General features: G+C 41.5%; 1 protein-coding gene across 1 annotated transcript; it reads right to left on the bottom strand.

The window, feature by feature from the left end:
• Positions 1-11,852: 11,852 nt before the first annotated feature.
• Positions 11,853-13,333, bottom strand: sst1.1 (somatostatin 1, tandem duplicate 1). The gene is made up of 2 exons (XM_036537174.1): positions 13,129-13,333; positions 11,853-12,344 (listed from the first exon to the last, which is right to left on the bottom strand). Exons 1-2 carry the CDS (start codon positions 13,264-13,266, stop codon positions 12,141-12,143), a joined length of 342 nt encoding a protein of 113 aa, XP_036393067.1. The 5' UTR covers positions 13,267-13,333; the 3' UTR covers positions 11,853-12,140.
• Positions 13,334-13,533: the final 200 nt, after the last annotated feature.

The following is a 13,533-nucleotide window of genomic DNA, read 5'->3' as shown; positions in this document are numbered from 1 at the left end:
TGTTTAAGTGCTGATATTTTTTTCAAATGTTCTTGAAAATTTGTCTGTGCTCCAACTCGTTTACCGTTGATCAGTTTGTTTTTTTTCTGACTTAAAAAAAAAAACGCAATGATGCCTAAGCCTGCGGTAGAGCACATACTCGCTTTTGAGTAGAGTAGATTGTATAAACAAAACTAGGATAATATTTGGTGGTTGCCCGGTAGCAATTAATCATAATTATAAATGTGGAACGAGTTATATTTTCGGGGAGTTATGCATACACTTACAGTAGCATTAGTGTCACATAGCGTCCGGAAGAGCAGATGGGAGCGAGCCTGTCTCTGCATTCAGTGATGACAGAGACAGATTGACGTGTCTTGGAGGAGAGGTGAGGAGCAGGTTTCGCCCTTATCACTTCTGTCGTCACAGATGTTTTACCTGATTGTTTTTGACTGGTGACAATTACAGGTCTGTGCAGCTGGAGATCAAGGTTGTGATTTTGAAGGTTGACCCACTAAATACTACGATCAATACTGTTTAACAGAAAATGACGTGAGGGCGATAACACTGAAACAGATTTCAAAAGAAAGTAATCACATAGATCAGGTCTTTAATTTTCTGTCTTCATATTCATCTTCTTATTCTTCACACTTTTTCTTCCTATTTTCACAAAGATAGTTACTGAGATCCTTTAATTATCATTAATGAAGTAATTTACTTAAGTGATTGCAGTTTTCTTCCCGAATGCTAACTCGCTTACTTACCATTGTACTTGAAGATATGGCAGCCTCTGACCCAGTAATGGTCTGGGATGCCTGGAGGGCTTGAATCAGTGGCTTGATCATTTCACAAGCACAACAAAATGACTTAAAGAAGAAAGCTATTAGGACAACTTGACTTTGAACAAAAAGTCTCCCGTCTTGAGGAATGATTCAATGTCTGTAGGTCTTGAAAGGTGTTAAAGGAATAGAAGACAGCTTGGTCATTATTACTAAATGACCTAATTACTCACAAGCCCAGAAGGAAATCTTATTTGCAAGACAATTATTGTTTGAAACAGGCAAACAAAAAGTGTCTTAAAGAAAGAGTGGCTAGTAATAGGCAGAGCATACATTATATTGCAGCAATTAAAGACAAGAATGGATAATGGATTATATTAATAAATTCTGCACTTTATGCATGAGAAATACATTGGGATCATTTAGGTCCTATTACAACTTTCTGAAGTCAAAGTACATAAAACTTCGATGACTTCAATGTTTTTTCTCTGCCTATCTCTGTTGTGAAAGTAAGAGTGCCTAGTTATATCCTCTTTCCAATCAGAAGAATGACTAAGCCCTTACTGATTCCCAGTTCTAGCTTCTTAAGATAATAAAGCTGATGAAGGTTTAACACGATGAAGCTCACATCCTAAAATACTGACAAACAGTTGGTGTCACATTTTCAAAAACAAGCACTGTTTACCCAGGGTTTGTAAAGGGATGTAATTAGTTTTGCATCAGTTGGAGGCTAATGAACATTATGCATTATCTATATAATCAATACCAGGAGGCTAATGAACATTATAAAATGTATATAATTAACACTAGGAGGTTAATGAATACTCAATGTTTTGTTTATATGGGAGCACAAAATGGCTGCCTGCTTTCATCAATGCTATAGTATTTTCTGTATACGATATAGATGCAACATAATTTTTGTATTAACAGTGTAAAAAGGGAAAAAATAAGCAGAAAATTGTCCTTCATGCAAACGTATTCCCTTTCTGAAATGGTATGAACCAGTTTTGTGAAATCTCAGGGTGTGAAGTACATGTAAATATTACAGACAAATGCCATTAGTAACATTGCACTTAGATATATCAGATATAACCCCCTATTTCACAGCTATATTCTTTTAATGTTATACTTTCAATATTACAATCAATAATATACCCTTATCTCATCAGAGGGAGGACATGAATAAATGGACCATGCCCCCACTCCAATATTCAAGTAAAAGTATGGGCTACAGTATATCTACCCACACACTTACAGCAATTTTCATACAGAAGTCTCTCCTGACTGTGTGAAACTAATATGTAACACAACCTATGGGAATGTCCACAAAGATGTATGTTGTGGACACAAAAAAGTGAAAAATGTCTTTAATAAACCAGTAAATGTGAATTCCTTTATGGCATATTGGGAGTAATACCGACATCCCCTCAAGACAGTAAAGAAGTAATTATCTTCAGCCAGTCAGGAAATGTACTGTGGTCAGTTAGGTTGGGGGTGTGATAATTTTATGTATTTTGCCATGGGTGTCCTTGCTTAATGTTATTTTGACAATATATGTTGTGTACTCTGTCTGTGTGTATTTGGATGTCAAGAAGATGTTTCTTTTTTTAGGAGAAAAAAAACTACATATGATCAAAATAAATTTACAGGGTGTCATATGTGGGGAACAATGACCAGGTGAAGGAGCTGTGGTATCAGTATATGAAACTACAGATGCACACTGTTCACTGAAATCAAGATAGTTATTACTCTAGATGCTGCAGACTTTCATAAACTTTTACCAGCTTGAAGAAACTGTTTGATACCAGTATTTAGCCACAAGAACACATGCTTACATTTGTGGACAATGATGGATTTAATATGAAGATTGAAGTGTGGATAAAACATGACCGCGTCATCTACAGTAAAAAATCACAAGCTTTGATAGGCTAAGGGGCCTGTTGTTGTCATTATGATTGACATGTGGATGATACAAGGTGAGTGATCCACGATAATGCACCCGTATGGCACAGTTTTGTGTTCTATCTGCTCTGTCAGCATCCAATTTCTTTGTTTGCTAAAGATATTTGTCTGAACAATGCATTTTATGTGGAAATCTCTTAACTAATTAATCTGCAGCTGGTATGATCACTGACATGTTCTTAAAATGCGGTCACAGGGACTTCTTGACAACAGCACAAAGATATCTGACTGAGATCTGTCATTTAGACTTCTTTTGTTCAGACTTCAAAGCATAGCCCTGAATGCAGCTGTGTCTGAAATTATGTCAGAAACTAATTGGTGCTTCTCTGGGGCTGTGATGTGAGGTAATAAGCTGATTGGTCACCCTCTCGATCTGGAACACTCCATGGGGCATCAGTTCTCAAATTGATTTATGTATTCATTTCCTATGGTTGAAAATGATGGTGGTGCATTTCTGCTGATTGGCTAATACATGCAAACAACTTTGTGGTCCTGAGTCGTGGATCTATGAACAGCAAGAAATGTTAGAGAGAAATAGGATAGTAAAGACGGATCAAGGCAACACTTGGCTTCTGTTAAAATTGTTCCATTTGTGCTCATTTAGTCCTAAACCTTTGATTTTCCCCCTCTCCAAGTTCCTAGGAGAAATATTCCCTGGGTAGCTGGCCTGAACTGAAATGTGACTGTCTGTACCTGCCTTTGGTGTCGTACTCTCAGCATGCTGACTAACTGCTGTTTTACGCTACTGATTCTGAATGCCACAGAAATTCATTGGTTGGTTGCACATTGGTGATACCTGAATGAATGTTCATTTGTGAAAGATCAAGGCTGCTTTTGTCTGTAGGAAGGCAGTACCTTTTTCCACTGCTTATTTTGCTTGTTACTCCACCTCTGGTCATGCACTCCATGTGTAGTTCACTTTAGTGCCACTAGGTAGAGCTCTTTACTCTCATTGCAATGTTGGACGCTGTACGCACGGAGAGTCTCTCCCTGTGTATCTGTGGGTTGGAGATGGACAGTAATCTGCAGACATTGCAGATTGTGTCTGTTGACATTTTTTACATTTTCTCCCTCTGTACTACAGAGGTAGTTCTCAACCAACAGGCCTACTGAACCTGCTCAAACCAAAAGAGAAAGAGGCTGAGATGGAGTGAAGTCATCAGTGATAGGGCAGTCCTAAGTCAGATCTGATGGAAGACTCCCTGTCCTCTTTCCATGCATACAGGATGCCTGGAAAGAAAAGTGTCTGAGGTCAGACTGGAGTTGGCAGTTAGAGAGTCATACTGCATTGTTAACATTTCTGTTTGAGCTCAGACGGACTTGACTTGACTAAAATCATGACGCGCTGCTCAAGCTTAATTCAGTTTCAGACTTCACCTGTCAATGTGCTTATGGTGTACTAATGCAGCATGCATGCTGTGCTCACATGTTCCACACGTCACACTTGCACTTTACAACACCCATCGGGGCACTGTTCTATTCAGTCTCTCACTGTAGCCCATTCATTATCTCTATTCTTCCTACTGTCCATCCCTTAAGGGTAGTATGGAGTAATAGTTTTGAAGCTAGGTTTGTGACCCGATGGCTGCAGGGTCAATTCCCAAATGGTACATTTCTGTTGTACACTTCAGCATAGTATTCCATCTGAACTGCTTCAGAAAACACCTCAGTGTATATATTGACAACATGTGTAAGGCAGATCATCCTGGATAGGAATGATGCCAATGCAAATAACCAATAATGAAACATATCTCTCTCGGTGGTTTTTAGGCTCAAGTAACAGTCTAATTTGTTTTGTTCCTTTAGTTACGATTTGGTTGACTGGCTGTAATTGTCTGTTTATGTGTTATGATATTATTTACTTGACTCTGCTTTGCGACCCCCCACCTCCACGACTCCATAACTTACGCCTTGTGGATAGCAATAATATTCTATAAAGCAATAAGGCAGACACAAACTACAAAGTACTGAACACAAATTTCTGCATACACTATGGAATGAAGCAACATTTGATTGTGTCTACGTGCATGTGCATGTGTGTGTGTATGTGTGTGAGCCTGTGAGTGTGTGTGCATATGAGAGAGAGAGAGAGAGAGAGAGAGAGAGAGAGAAAGAGAAAGACAGAGAGACAGACAGACAGAGGGAGACAGGCAAGGGGAGGTGTAGGGAGATGAGGATGAGGAGGGGGTTGGCAGCAGGCAGATTGGTGAATGAGGGAGGACTGCTTGTTATCAGTGGAAACCGTTCCCCAACACTCTATTGTGTCCTGAATTAAGAGACTTTGTCTCCCTTTTGTTGTTAATGGCCTTCTCCACACAAAATCCACAAATCACTGAACAATAGCAGGCTTTGTGTTGACCAGAAAATGCTGTCTCTCAATCCCTCTTGGAATAAATGTATTTCTACCTGCTGAGAAACAAGACATGGTATGCTACTCTTCCTCCCTGCCCCTCCAGCTCCTGCTCCTCTTCCTCCTACATTTTTTCTTCATCTCTCATCTTCATCAAGGGTGATGTGTCCCGGTGTCCTCTGGCATCCTTCCCCCCTAAATGGGGAGTGGCCTTGTGTGTGTAGAATGAGGAGGGATTATTGGGGGACAGAAGAGCAAAGAAGGAGACCCAGGCAATCTCACATGAACATCTTCACATAAATCCCCAGAGCCACTGCATCTGATCTCTATCACATCACCATAATTCCACCCCCCCCCCCCCCCAATCATTGTCGCCAGGCAACTTCAGTGCTCATCACCACGGCGATCTCAGACAAGCATCTACAGACGGCTGGAATAATCCTTCTGTCCTCGATCAATGGCTCCTGTCTCACACCAGTCACATTCCATCAGTTCACGCAGCGGTCTTTGTGTGGTCACATTGTGGTCACTGAGTGTTCCTTTTTTATCAATAAATGCAGTTGCAAATAGTACCAAAGAAGAAGCCAGCATTAGTGAAGTGGCAGATCTCTGAGAAAAATACCCCAATGGACAGGGAAGGGTCTAATTTAATACCTCTGTAATTGAGAATCATAATTGGTTATGGAAATGATATGTAAATAGTGGCAAATGGATGTCTTTGGGCTGACAGGGTTAGCAAACTCCTCTGGGACAACACAGGCAGCACATCCCCTCCCCTTCTGAGAGAACATCATCTCCCACTGTTTTTCACTATTAATGTGTATGAGAGAGAGGTTGTGTGTGAGTATATGTGTGTATGTGTGTGTGTGCGTGTTTTAGAATATGTGGTGTGTGTCTGAGTGTGTCGGTGTGTCTGAGTGTGTGACAGCATACTCTTTTCGCATGCTGCTTAATGAGAGTAAGAAGAACCACAAGGCTAATCCCAGAGAGTGCCCCCTGCTGTTCACTGAAGGGCGCTCATCCTCCACTGCTTTCCATGATTGGGTCCATCAGCCCATTAATGACGGAGATGAACGCAGGCCAACGTTCTCTCACTGTTTTTCAAACATCACTTAGACATGCTGAGTGTTTGATTGAGCTCTGCTCTCTGCAGAGATAACCTCATTACCAACTCATCACAGGGCTGCAACATGAATTTTCATGAGTGTGTGTCTGCAAGACAGACCTGTGTGTGTGTGTGTCACATTGCTGAATGAGTGGCTTTCCATTTTTCACTTTGTTTTATTGGATTTTCCGAATATCTGTGTTCCAGTTCATTTAACGCAGACCATTAATGCCACCTTCACTGCGGCTGTCCCCAGGGGGGGAGCAGTTCCACTCTGGAGATTTCTCCCAGGCTCGCTCCCGTCTCCATGTGAAGATTGCTTCTGCCTGTACATGCTCTCCAGGGTGGTGTGTGTGTGTTGGGAGGGGGCTTGTGACAGCAGGACAGGACATGAGGAGCCCCAGTAGGAATCCAGGAAATGTCTCCTGGTGCAGAATCAATGCATGCACTGACCTTACGTGTACTTGCAGCTGAAACCACTCCCCCACCTCCTCTTTCCTTGTTTATCACGACTATTCAAATCAATATAGAGGCTATGCTGAGTTGGGGCCAATGTGTCAGTACTGACCACACAGTAAATCTGAAAATTAGTGATCCACAAAGAGAGAGAGAGAATAGGAGACAACCGGCATACATTAAGTGAGAGCAATGTTTTCCAGATTTGAAAAGATCAAGGATCAAACGCTAATACAGAAATGTGGAGAGTCAGGGTATTCTTGATTGGTGGATTTAGATAGAGGGGAAGAACATCTGCAATGCAAAAAAATTAAAGGCAGCGGAGAAACTAAAATGACATGACTCCAGAGCAAATGCCTTGAAAAGCAGAAATGTGGCACTCAGTACAAGTGGTGGGTTTTTGGTTCTGAACCCACTTAGTCAGAAAAAAGAGTGAAACAGTAAATTATAGAGCAGAGCTATGAGTTTTTGCTCCAAAAAAGGAGCAAAAAAACAAAAAAAAACAAACTAGAATGACGCAGGAGTCAGGTGCAGATATTCATAGGTCTGTTAGAGTTTTTGAAATTGATATGCTTACTGACAAATACAGATAAAGACTAAATTTTGTCAACCCATATGCAAAGTATTTTTTATTTCAGCTGCATACTTATGATTGTAACTCTGCTTCTTGTGCTTCTTCCATTCAGCTGCATTAACATATGCTATTTCAAACACAGTTGTAATATTTTCACTCTTGGAAATATAGAGATGAGAGCTTACACTTGTATGGAATATGATATTTTGTGGAAGCGCAGGGCGAGGCAAATGCAATCCTCCAGTACATACAAACACCTGTAGCTGTGCAACTATTACTGACACTGCGAATCACGTAGTTCACTACAGTGAAGTGGGGACACATTGGGGCACAGGTGTTATTCCACTGACCTCATCCAAGCAACTAGCAGGTGCCCAAGGATTCACAGGGTAAGGATGAATGGTGTAATATAATGATAGAACCATGGTTGACCTAGCCACTGTATCCTGAAGCCAACAAAGCCAATTTTCATTTAGTCCTTGTCAGCAGATGACAAGGCTGGTTTTCACTCAGGCCATAGGGCTCAGCCTGTACTCCAGACATGTTAGGACCTCCACCTGAGGCCCTCCTGTAGCATGTGTTTTTCCCTGTCTGTCTGTGTGGGTGTGTCTTTTGTTTCTGTTTACAGGTCCTTGTGTTTCCTTGTCCCGCCTGCCTCCCTGCCCTCCTGTTACTCGGCCACGCCCATCACCTGAAGCCTGTTCCACACACCTGTGTCTCGTCCCCTCATCATCTCCCTGCCTACATATACCCTGCTGTTTTCTTTGTCCTTTGCCAGATTGTCTCAGTATCTTGCTGTTTCGTTCCCGCTGTTTGATGGTTGGCCTTCTCTGTCTCTGCCTGTTACCGACTCTGCCTGTTCCGGATTTCTCTTTTGCCTGTTGTTTTTTGATGTAGCCTGGTTTCTGTTGAATTTTTGGTTATTGACCTGGACTGTGTTTCTGACTTCGAGTTTGGTTGAGATTTTTGGATTATCATTAAAGAACTGCCCGAATTGTCTACGCCTGGGTCCTTTCCCCACAAACCCTGACAAGACAAGTGCCTTACTGACTGACACACTCAGAAGGTATAATGTCAGAGACACATTTTTTGTTTCTGATATTCAATAGAAGATCAGCTGTCCATGATCAAAATCTTAACCATATGGTAAATGTGAATACTGATTCCAGATCATCACTTAATAGAAGTCTCCTCGCACGTCTCTGTTAAAACCATCACCCAATCACACACCAACATTGTCACCTCTAGCCAGTCACAAATCTGTCCAAGTTCACTCTTCTGAAGCGTTTTACGTCAGTCGGCAGATGTACAGCTGAATGCGCAAACATGTGTCATCTGAACGCTGCGCCAATGGCTGTCTTTGGATCAGTTTAGTTGGAGCTCCTCACAAAATGTTAGATGTGGTATAAAAAGTTATTCAGGTAAGAAGGGGAAGCAGTTAAAATAGACCCTTTCAGGATTAATGACAGAAAGGAAACACGTCAGATACACAAAAGTGCCACTGCGCTACTCCTGGTATGAGATCTGTGCTGCATTATATACAAGTTGATGCCAATCACTAAAAAATGAATTGCCTTTTTAGTGAACAATATTGCATATGAATATATGATTATAAGCTACGTATTCCTGAGTTCTCCTTTGTTCCTTTCTCAAAGTTTAATAGACAAGCTGAATAAATTTAGGTTATTTAAAGGACTTCATAATTGCAGTGAGAGCGGTGAAGCAGATGCCAGTCATTGCTGTGGAATAAGAGCAGGAGCTGAACATATGAAAGAGATTCTCCAAAGCCTGATTATGTGTGTTAACACATTGAAAATTAGTGTGATTATTGTGGCTGTATGGATACGCAGATCCACACACACACACACACACAGATCTTTGTGCCACAGAAATCTCAGAGTTTGATGACGCTCGTTCTCAAAGCATTGCAACACGTCCCTGCAGCCACGCTCATGCTGGTCACAAGGAATTCTGGGACAGTGGCATGTCCTTGATAGGAGCTCAGTGACTGATCACGGCTGTCAAGTCAGTGGCGGGGAGCAGTCAGCACAGCAGCAAGACAGTGAGTACAATGGGTATGCAATGTCCAACACAAAGACTGGTCGTTGACAATGCAGTGGAGTGGCTGATAGACCTTCATTCTACCACATCATGGCCCCCTGACAGCCTCCCCCAGACCCAGCAATTAGCCCTCTCCCCACTCCTCCTGCCAGACATTAGTGCCCCCAATTCTCAGCACAGACTCCAATAAACCCCCCATCTCTCTGATTAAAACACAGAATGTTTTATAACACTGAGGCACAGGGGGAACTGCTGAATCTGTGACGATGTGCAGAAAAGCTGCACAGCTAGAGCAGAAAAGATGGTGACATGGACACCTTTTTTATGCTTACAATCAAAAAATGATGCTACAGATCATACTTTAGCCAGCAGATCAGGGCATATCTGAATCAAACCCAGGTGCATCTGAACCCTGTACAGTCTAAAAAGGGTAAGACCTAAGAAGGAGATGGCTGAGCATGATGAGTGACTCCGATTGGATCTCAGCCCTCCAACAGGAAACCTAGGCTGAGAACAAACAGATCTTCACGTCATAGTTATGGCAAAGAGGGAAAGACAGATTGTACGCTTTGTGAACAAAAGTTCATTTATAGAGTCTGAAAAGTGCATGAATGAAAGATTGATCTGGAAATAACAGATATTTCTCTTAAGCATAAGAGGAAGGGGAGGCATTATCTTTATATTGAGAAAAAAAAACCCAGAAAAAATCATCTGAAATTGTCTATGCTTTGTTGGTAACCTGTGTTAAATGTCAAAAAGGCTTTTTTGCCTATAATGTCAAAAATAATTATCCATTTCATGAGACAGAAAGAGACAGAGAAAAAAGAGACAGTCAAAATAATAAATGCCACTTAGAACTAAAAACAATTTCATATAGTTTCAAAAAGACAAATATGAGTTTAAGAAGGACCTCTAGATCCCCGAGACCTGAGGGAACTTGATCTATTATCCTGGTGTGTCCTGGTGTTTCCATCAGAAAACTACAGCGTACCTGTTGACGCTATGTTTGTAGATCCACTCTGTTGACCATACCCCAGTTTTGAGGAGAGGTGAGAGATATAAATATTGAGCTTCTGACACAGCTCCATCAGTCCAGAGCTTAGACTGCACTAGGAGACAACACCCCACATAGAGAGAGCACAGTATTTGTCTGGCTGAGAAGGGGTTAAAAAACAAGTGACAAATTCTCCATCCTCTGACAACGTCTTGCCCACACAATTCTAATTGTTTAAGAGCTTTCTTAACCAAAGCCCCTAATAAGACTGGGGTTATTAAGAGCACTTTTCATTCTCTACAATTTCCTAATCTCAAAGAGCAGCTGGCTTTTCCTGCGGTTATTCTGGAGACAAATGGGAAAGGACTGTCACACCTGCAGCAACATTTACCCACACATACAGTCTCCTGTTGCAGGCAGAGCACTTTAAACATTTTCTCTCACACACAAACACACACGCGCGCACACACACATACACACACACAAATTCTCTTGTGCACATACAGACACATAAGTGCACACACATTAGTGTTCAAAACACCTGTCTGTCTACATACCTTCCTGAGAAGAGCTGCCAAAGAGCAGGAATAACATTTAGTTATTTTACTGTCTTACAACTGGGAGAATGTCTCCATGAATTATTAAACTTGTACATCAACATAAGATTTTGTTCAATTCGAACCTCAGAATAGCACTTCATAGTTTGCAAACAGGTGAACAGTGCACTATGTAAACAATTACAATAAATGCAGCTGTCAACACTTTTCAGTTTAGGATGTTTGGTTAACATATTTCATCCCTGTCTCACACAGTGCTAAGGTAATCTTTATTTAAACATAAGGAAGTTCTCTGGGGGGACAGTAACATTAGCTCTGCAGGGTGACTGTCAGTCACTGCTCAATAAGATGGTAAAGTAAAGAGGCTTGACTGTCGTTGGTCTTAGTCTTCCACAAAAATACAGCCCAGAACATCAGCCTCATCCCCCTCAGCTCTGCTCTACTGAAGCAAGTCTTTCTCTGTATTTACTAATTAAATTCGGTAAATCAAGAATCCAATAACCCATTAAACTCTCAATCATCGTCCTTCATTGTGGGCACAAGCGGAGTCTCGGCTCGTGGGAGTGATTTCTTATAAAAACAAATCTAAAAGAGCCCTAATTATCATCGCTGCTGGTACTCTATTAGAATCCTAACGGAGGTCGGGAGCGCGGGCCAGGCAGGGGCACGCAGCTCTGATTCACTGGAAAGGGATGGGGAGAGCGCTGACTGAAGGCTTGGGAGCGGTCAGAAGAGAAACAAACCATGTTCTAACTTTCAACATATGTCTGTTTTTCAAAATCCTGTTAACTCCTTGAGATGAACCACTATGTAATGCGTTTCATTCCAGATTAATAAAAGGGAATGGTAGTCTATGTTCTGTATTTTCTTTATTTTCTTTTGTTTTTCAAACGATGACACCTGAGCAACTGAAAGATTTTCTCTCAGTAATGAAGAAAAACAGAACCGAACTTTTAAAGAAGGTGTTCCGAAGAGATTCGAGTCTGAAACATAGATTTTATTGAAACAAACAATTAAAAATAGTATATTTGCCAGAATACATATACCACAGTCGAAAGCAGAATTGCATACATTCGAAGTACATTCTTCGTTATGAACAGTTCTTTCGGGGTATGGGGGGAACTTTATTAGATATTACAAATTAAATGGAACTATTCTTATGTGAAACTAGTATCAATGTTACCATCATCACAGTTTACATGTGTTATTTACATACTTTATTTTCAAGAGTGGCGGTCAGTTGAGCTTGGTCAGCGATGATTGAAAAAAGAATGAAATGCATTTTTAAAAATACATGTGGTTCAGGTTTTGCACGGACACAAGTCAACACGACGTGAAGGTTTTCCAGAAGAAATTCTTGCATCCCGCCTTGCGTTCCCGGGGAGCCAGCGCTGGGCCGGCAGCTCGCTCGAGCTCCAGGTGTACTTCGTCTTGCTCAGCACGGGACAGGTCGTCGGACTCCAGTGCTTCGTTCTCAACCTGGGCGAGCTCGGACAGTAGCTCCGCGAGGGTATATCTGGCAAGTTCCTACAAATGGAAAAAGTAGGATTCATTGTCGTTTTATAAATGGTAGGAAAGCAGTATATTTGTATTTGAGGAGGAAGTGCACCGTTTTAAAGCACTCACTACAAATTCATAATCACGATGATGTCCGGAGATTATAAATATAATTTCACGCTTCCACGTGTCCTTTCGCTTCCCTGACACATAGGCCTATCACCGTTTTGCAATGTTTTTGTAAGATGTTTGCATTTCATTTTAAAAAGAATTCAGTACTGGAAACATAATGCTTGAAAAGTTTTTAAAATGTTCACCTTTACAGGTAATGCTAATCTTAAAAGCAAGGAGAAAACAAGTAATTGGGCTTTTTCCGTTATTGTCACCAGTGTGCGTGATCGTTCCTATGGGAATATTTGCTTTCAATTGTATGTTATCCAGGTGGAACAATGACGAGTACAATGGACATCAAAAGCATTGCAGACTCTAGATCTGTTCACTGGAGCTGTAGTCACGGCAATATTAGTACCATGGAGAGCTCTCCACAACGCGGAGCATACAGAGAGGAAACGTAAACGAAAGCCTGCGATTCCGTCCGGTTCTGTAGAGTACTAATAGACAATACATTACAGTCAAGTTTCAAGTATTTATTTCACAAATAGATCCGACTAAGTTAAAACTCACTTGGAACTCTTCGCCTTAAGCCATGAAGGCTTTCGTAACAGAATGCGTTTCGGCACCACTGTTTAACTTCTCTTATTTCACTCAGGTCTGCAACTGACTGCATGTTGAATTTATAACTTGAGCATCATACCTGTTTTCCTGCAGGTGCAAGAAGTGATCTCTGGAGCAACTGGCGGAGTTTCACGTCTGATGGCGCTGCAGACACACTGCTGAGTGTCAGTGCAAGAGACAGGAGGGCAAGAGCGCACTGAACACGCGTGGAAAGCATCTTTCTTGAAGTCTTGTCGAAACCGGAGCACACGCGAAGTCAACTGGCTAAAATGGAACGGGGTAGAGCTGCTTCTTCTGCTCTTCAAGATCCCCAAATCTGCCTTTTAAACGATCTGTCTGACGTCAGATGAAGAGGGGGGTCTTCTTAGGCTGCGCGTGGCGTTAGCCACAGCATGATGCGAAATGACAAAGTTTCCACAGATTAGAGGCGTGCTTCCGTCAGGAAGTAAAGAGGATAAATGATCATTTCTTCTGAAGGTTGTCG

This window comes from Megalops cyprinoides, chromosome 9 (assembly GCF_013368585.1).
Source record: "Megalops cyprinoides isolate fMegCyp1 chromosome 9, fMegCyp1.pri, whole genome shotgun sequence".
Lineage (NCBI taxonomy): Eukaryota > Metazoa > Chordata > Actinopteri > Elopiformes > Megalopidae > Megalops > Megalops cyprinoides.
Note: the sequence above shows the minus strand (reverse complement) of the source record. Positions and strands in the feature narration are given on the sequence as shown.

Excerpts from the sequence above, each read along its gene's own strand:
- sst1.1 (XM_036537174.1), bottom strand. The coding sequence starts at position 13,266 with ATGCTTTCCACGCGTGTTCAGTGCGCTCTTGCCCTCCTGTCTCTTGCA. Across the intron at positions 12,345-13,128 it reads TTGCACCTGCAGGAAAACAG|GAACTTGCCAGATATACCCT; the intron begins GTATGATGCTCA and ends TTCCATTTGTAG.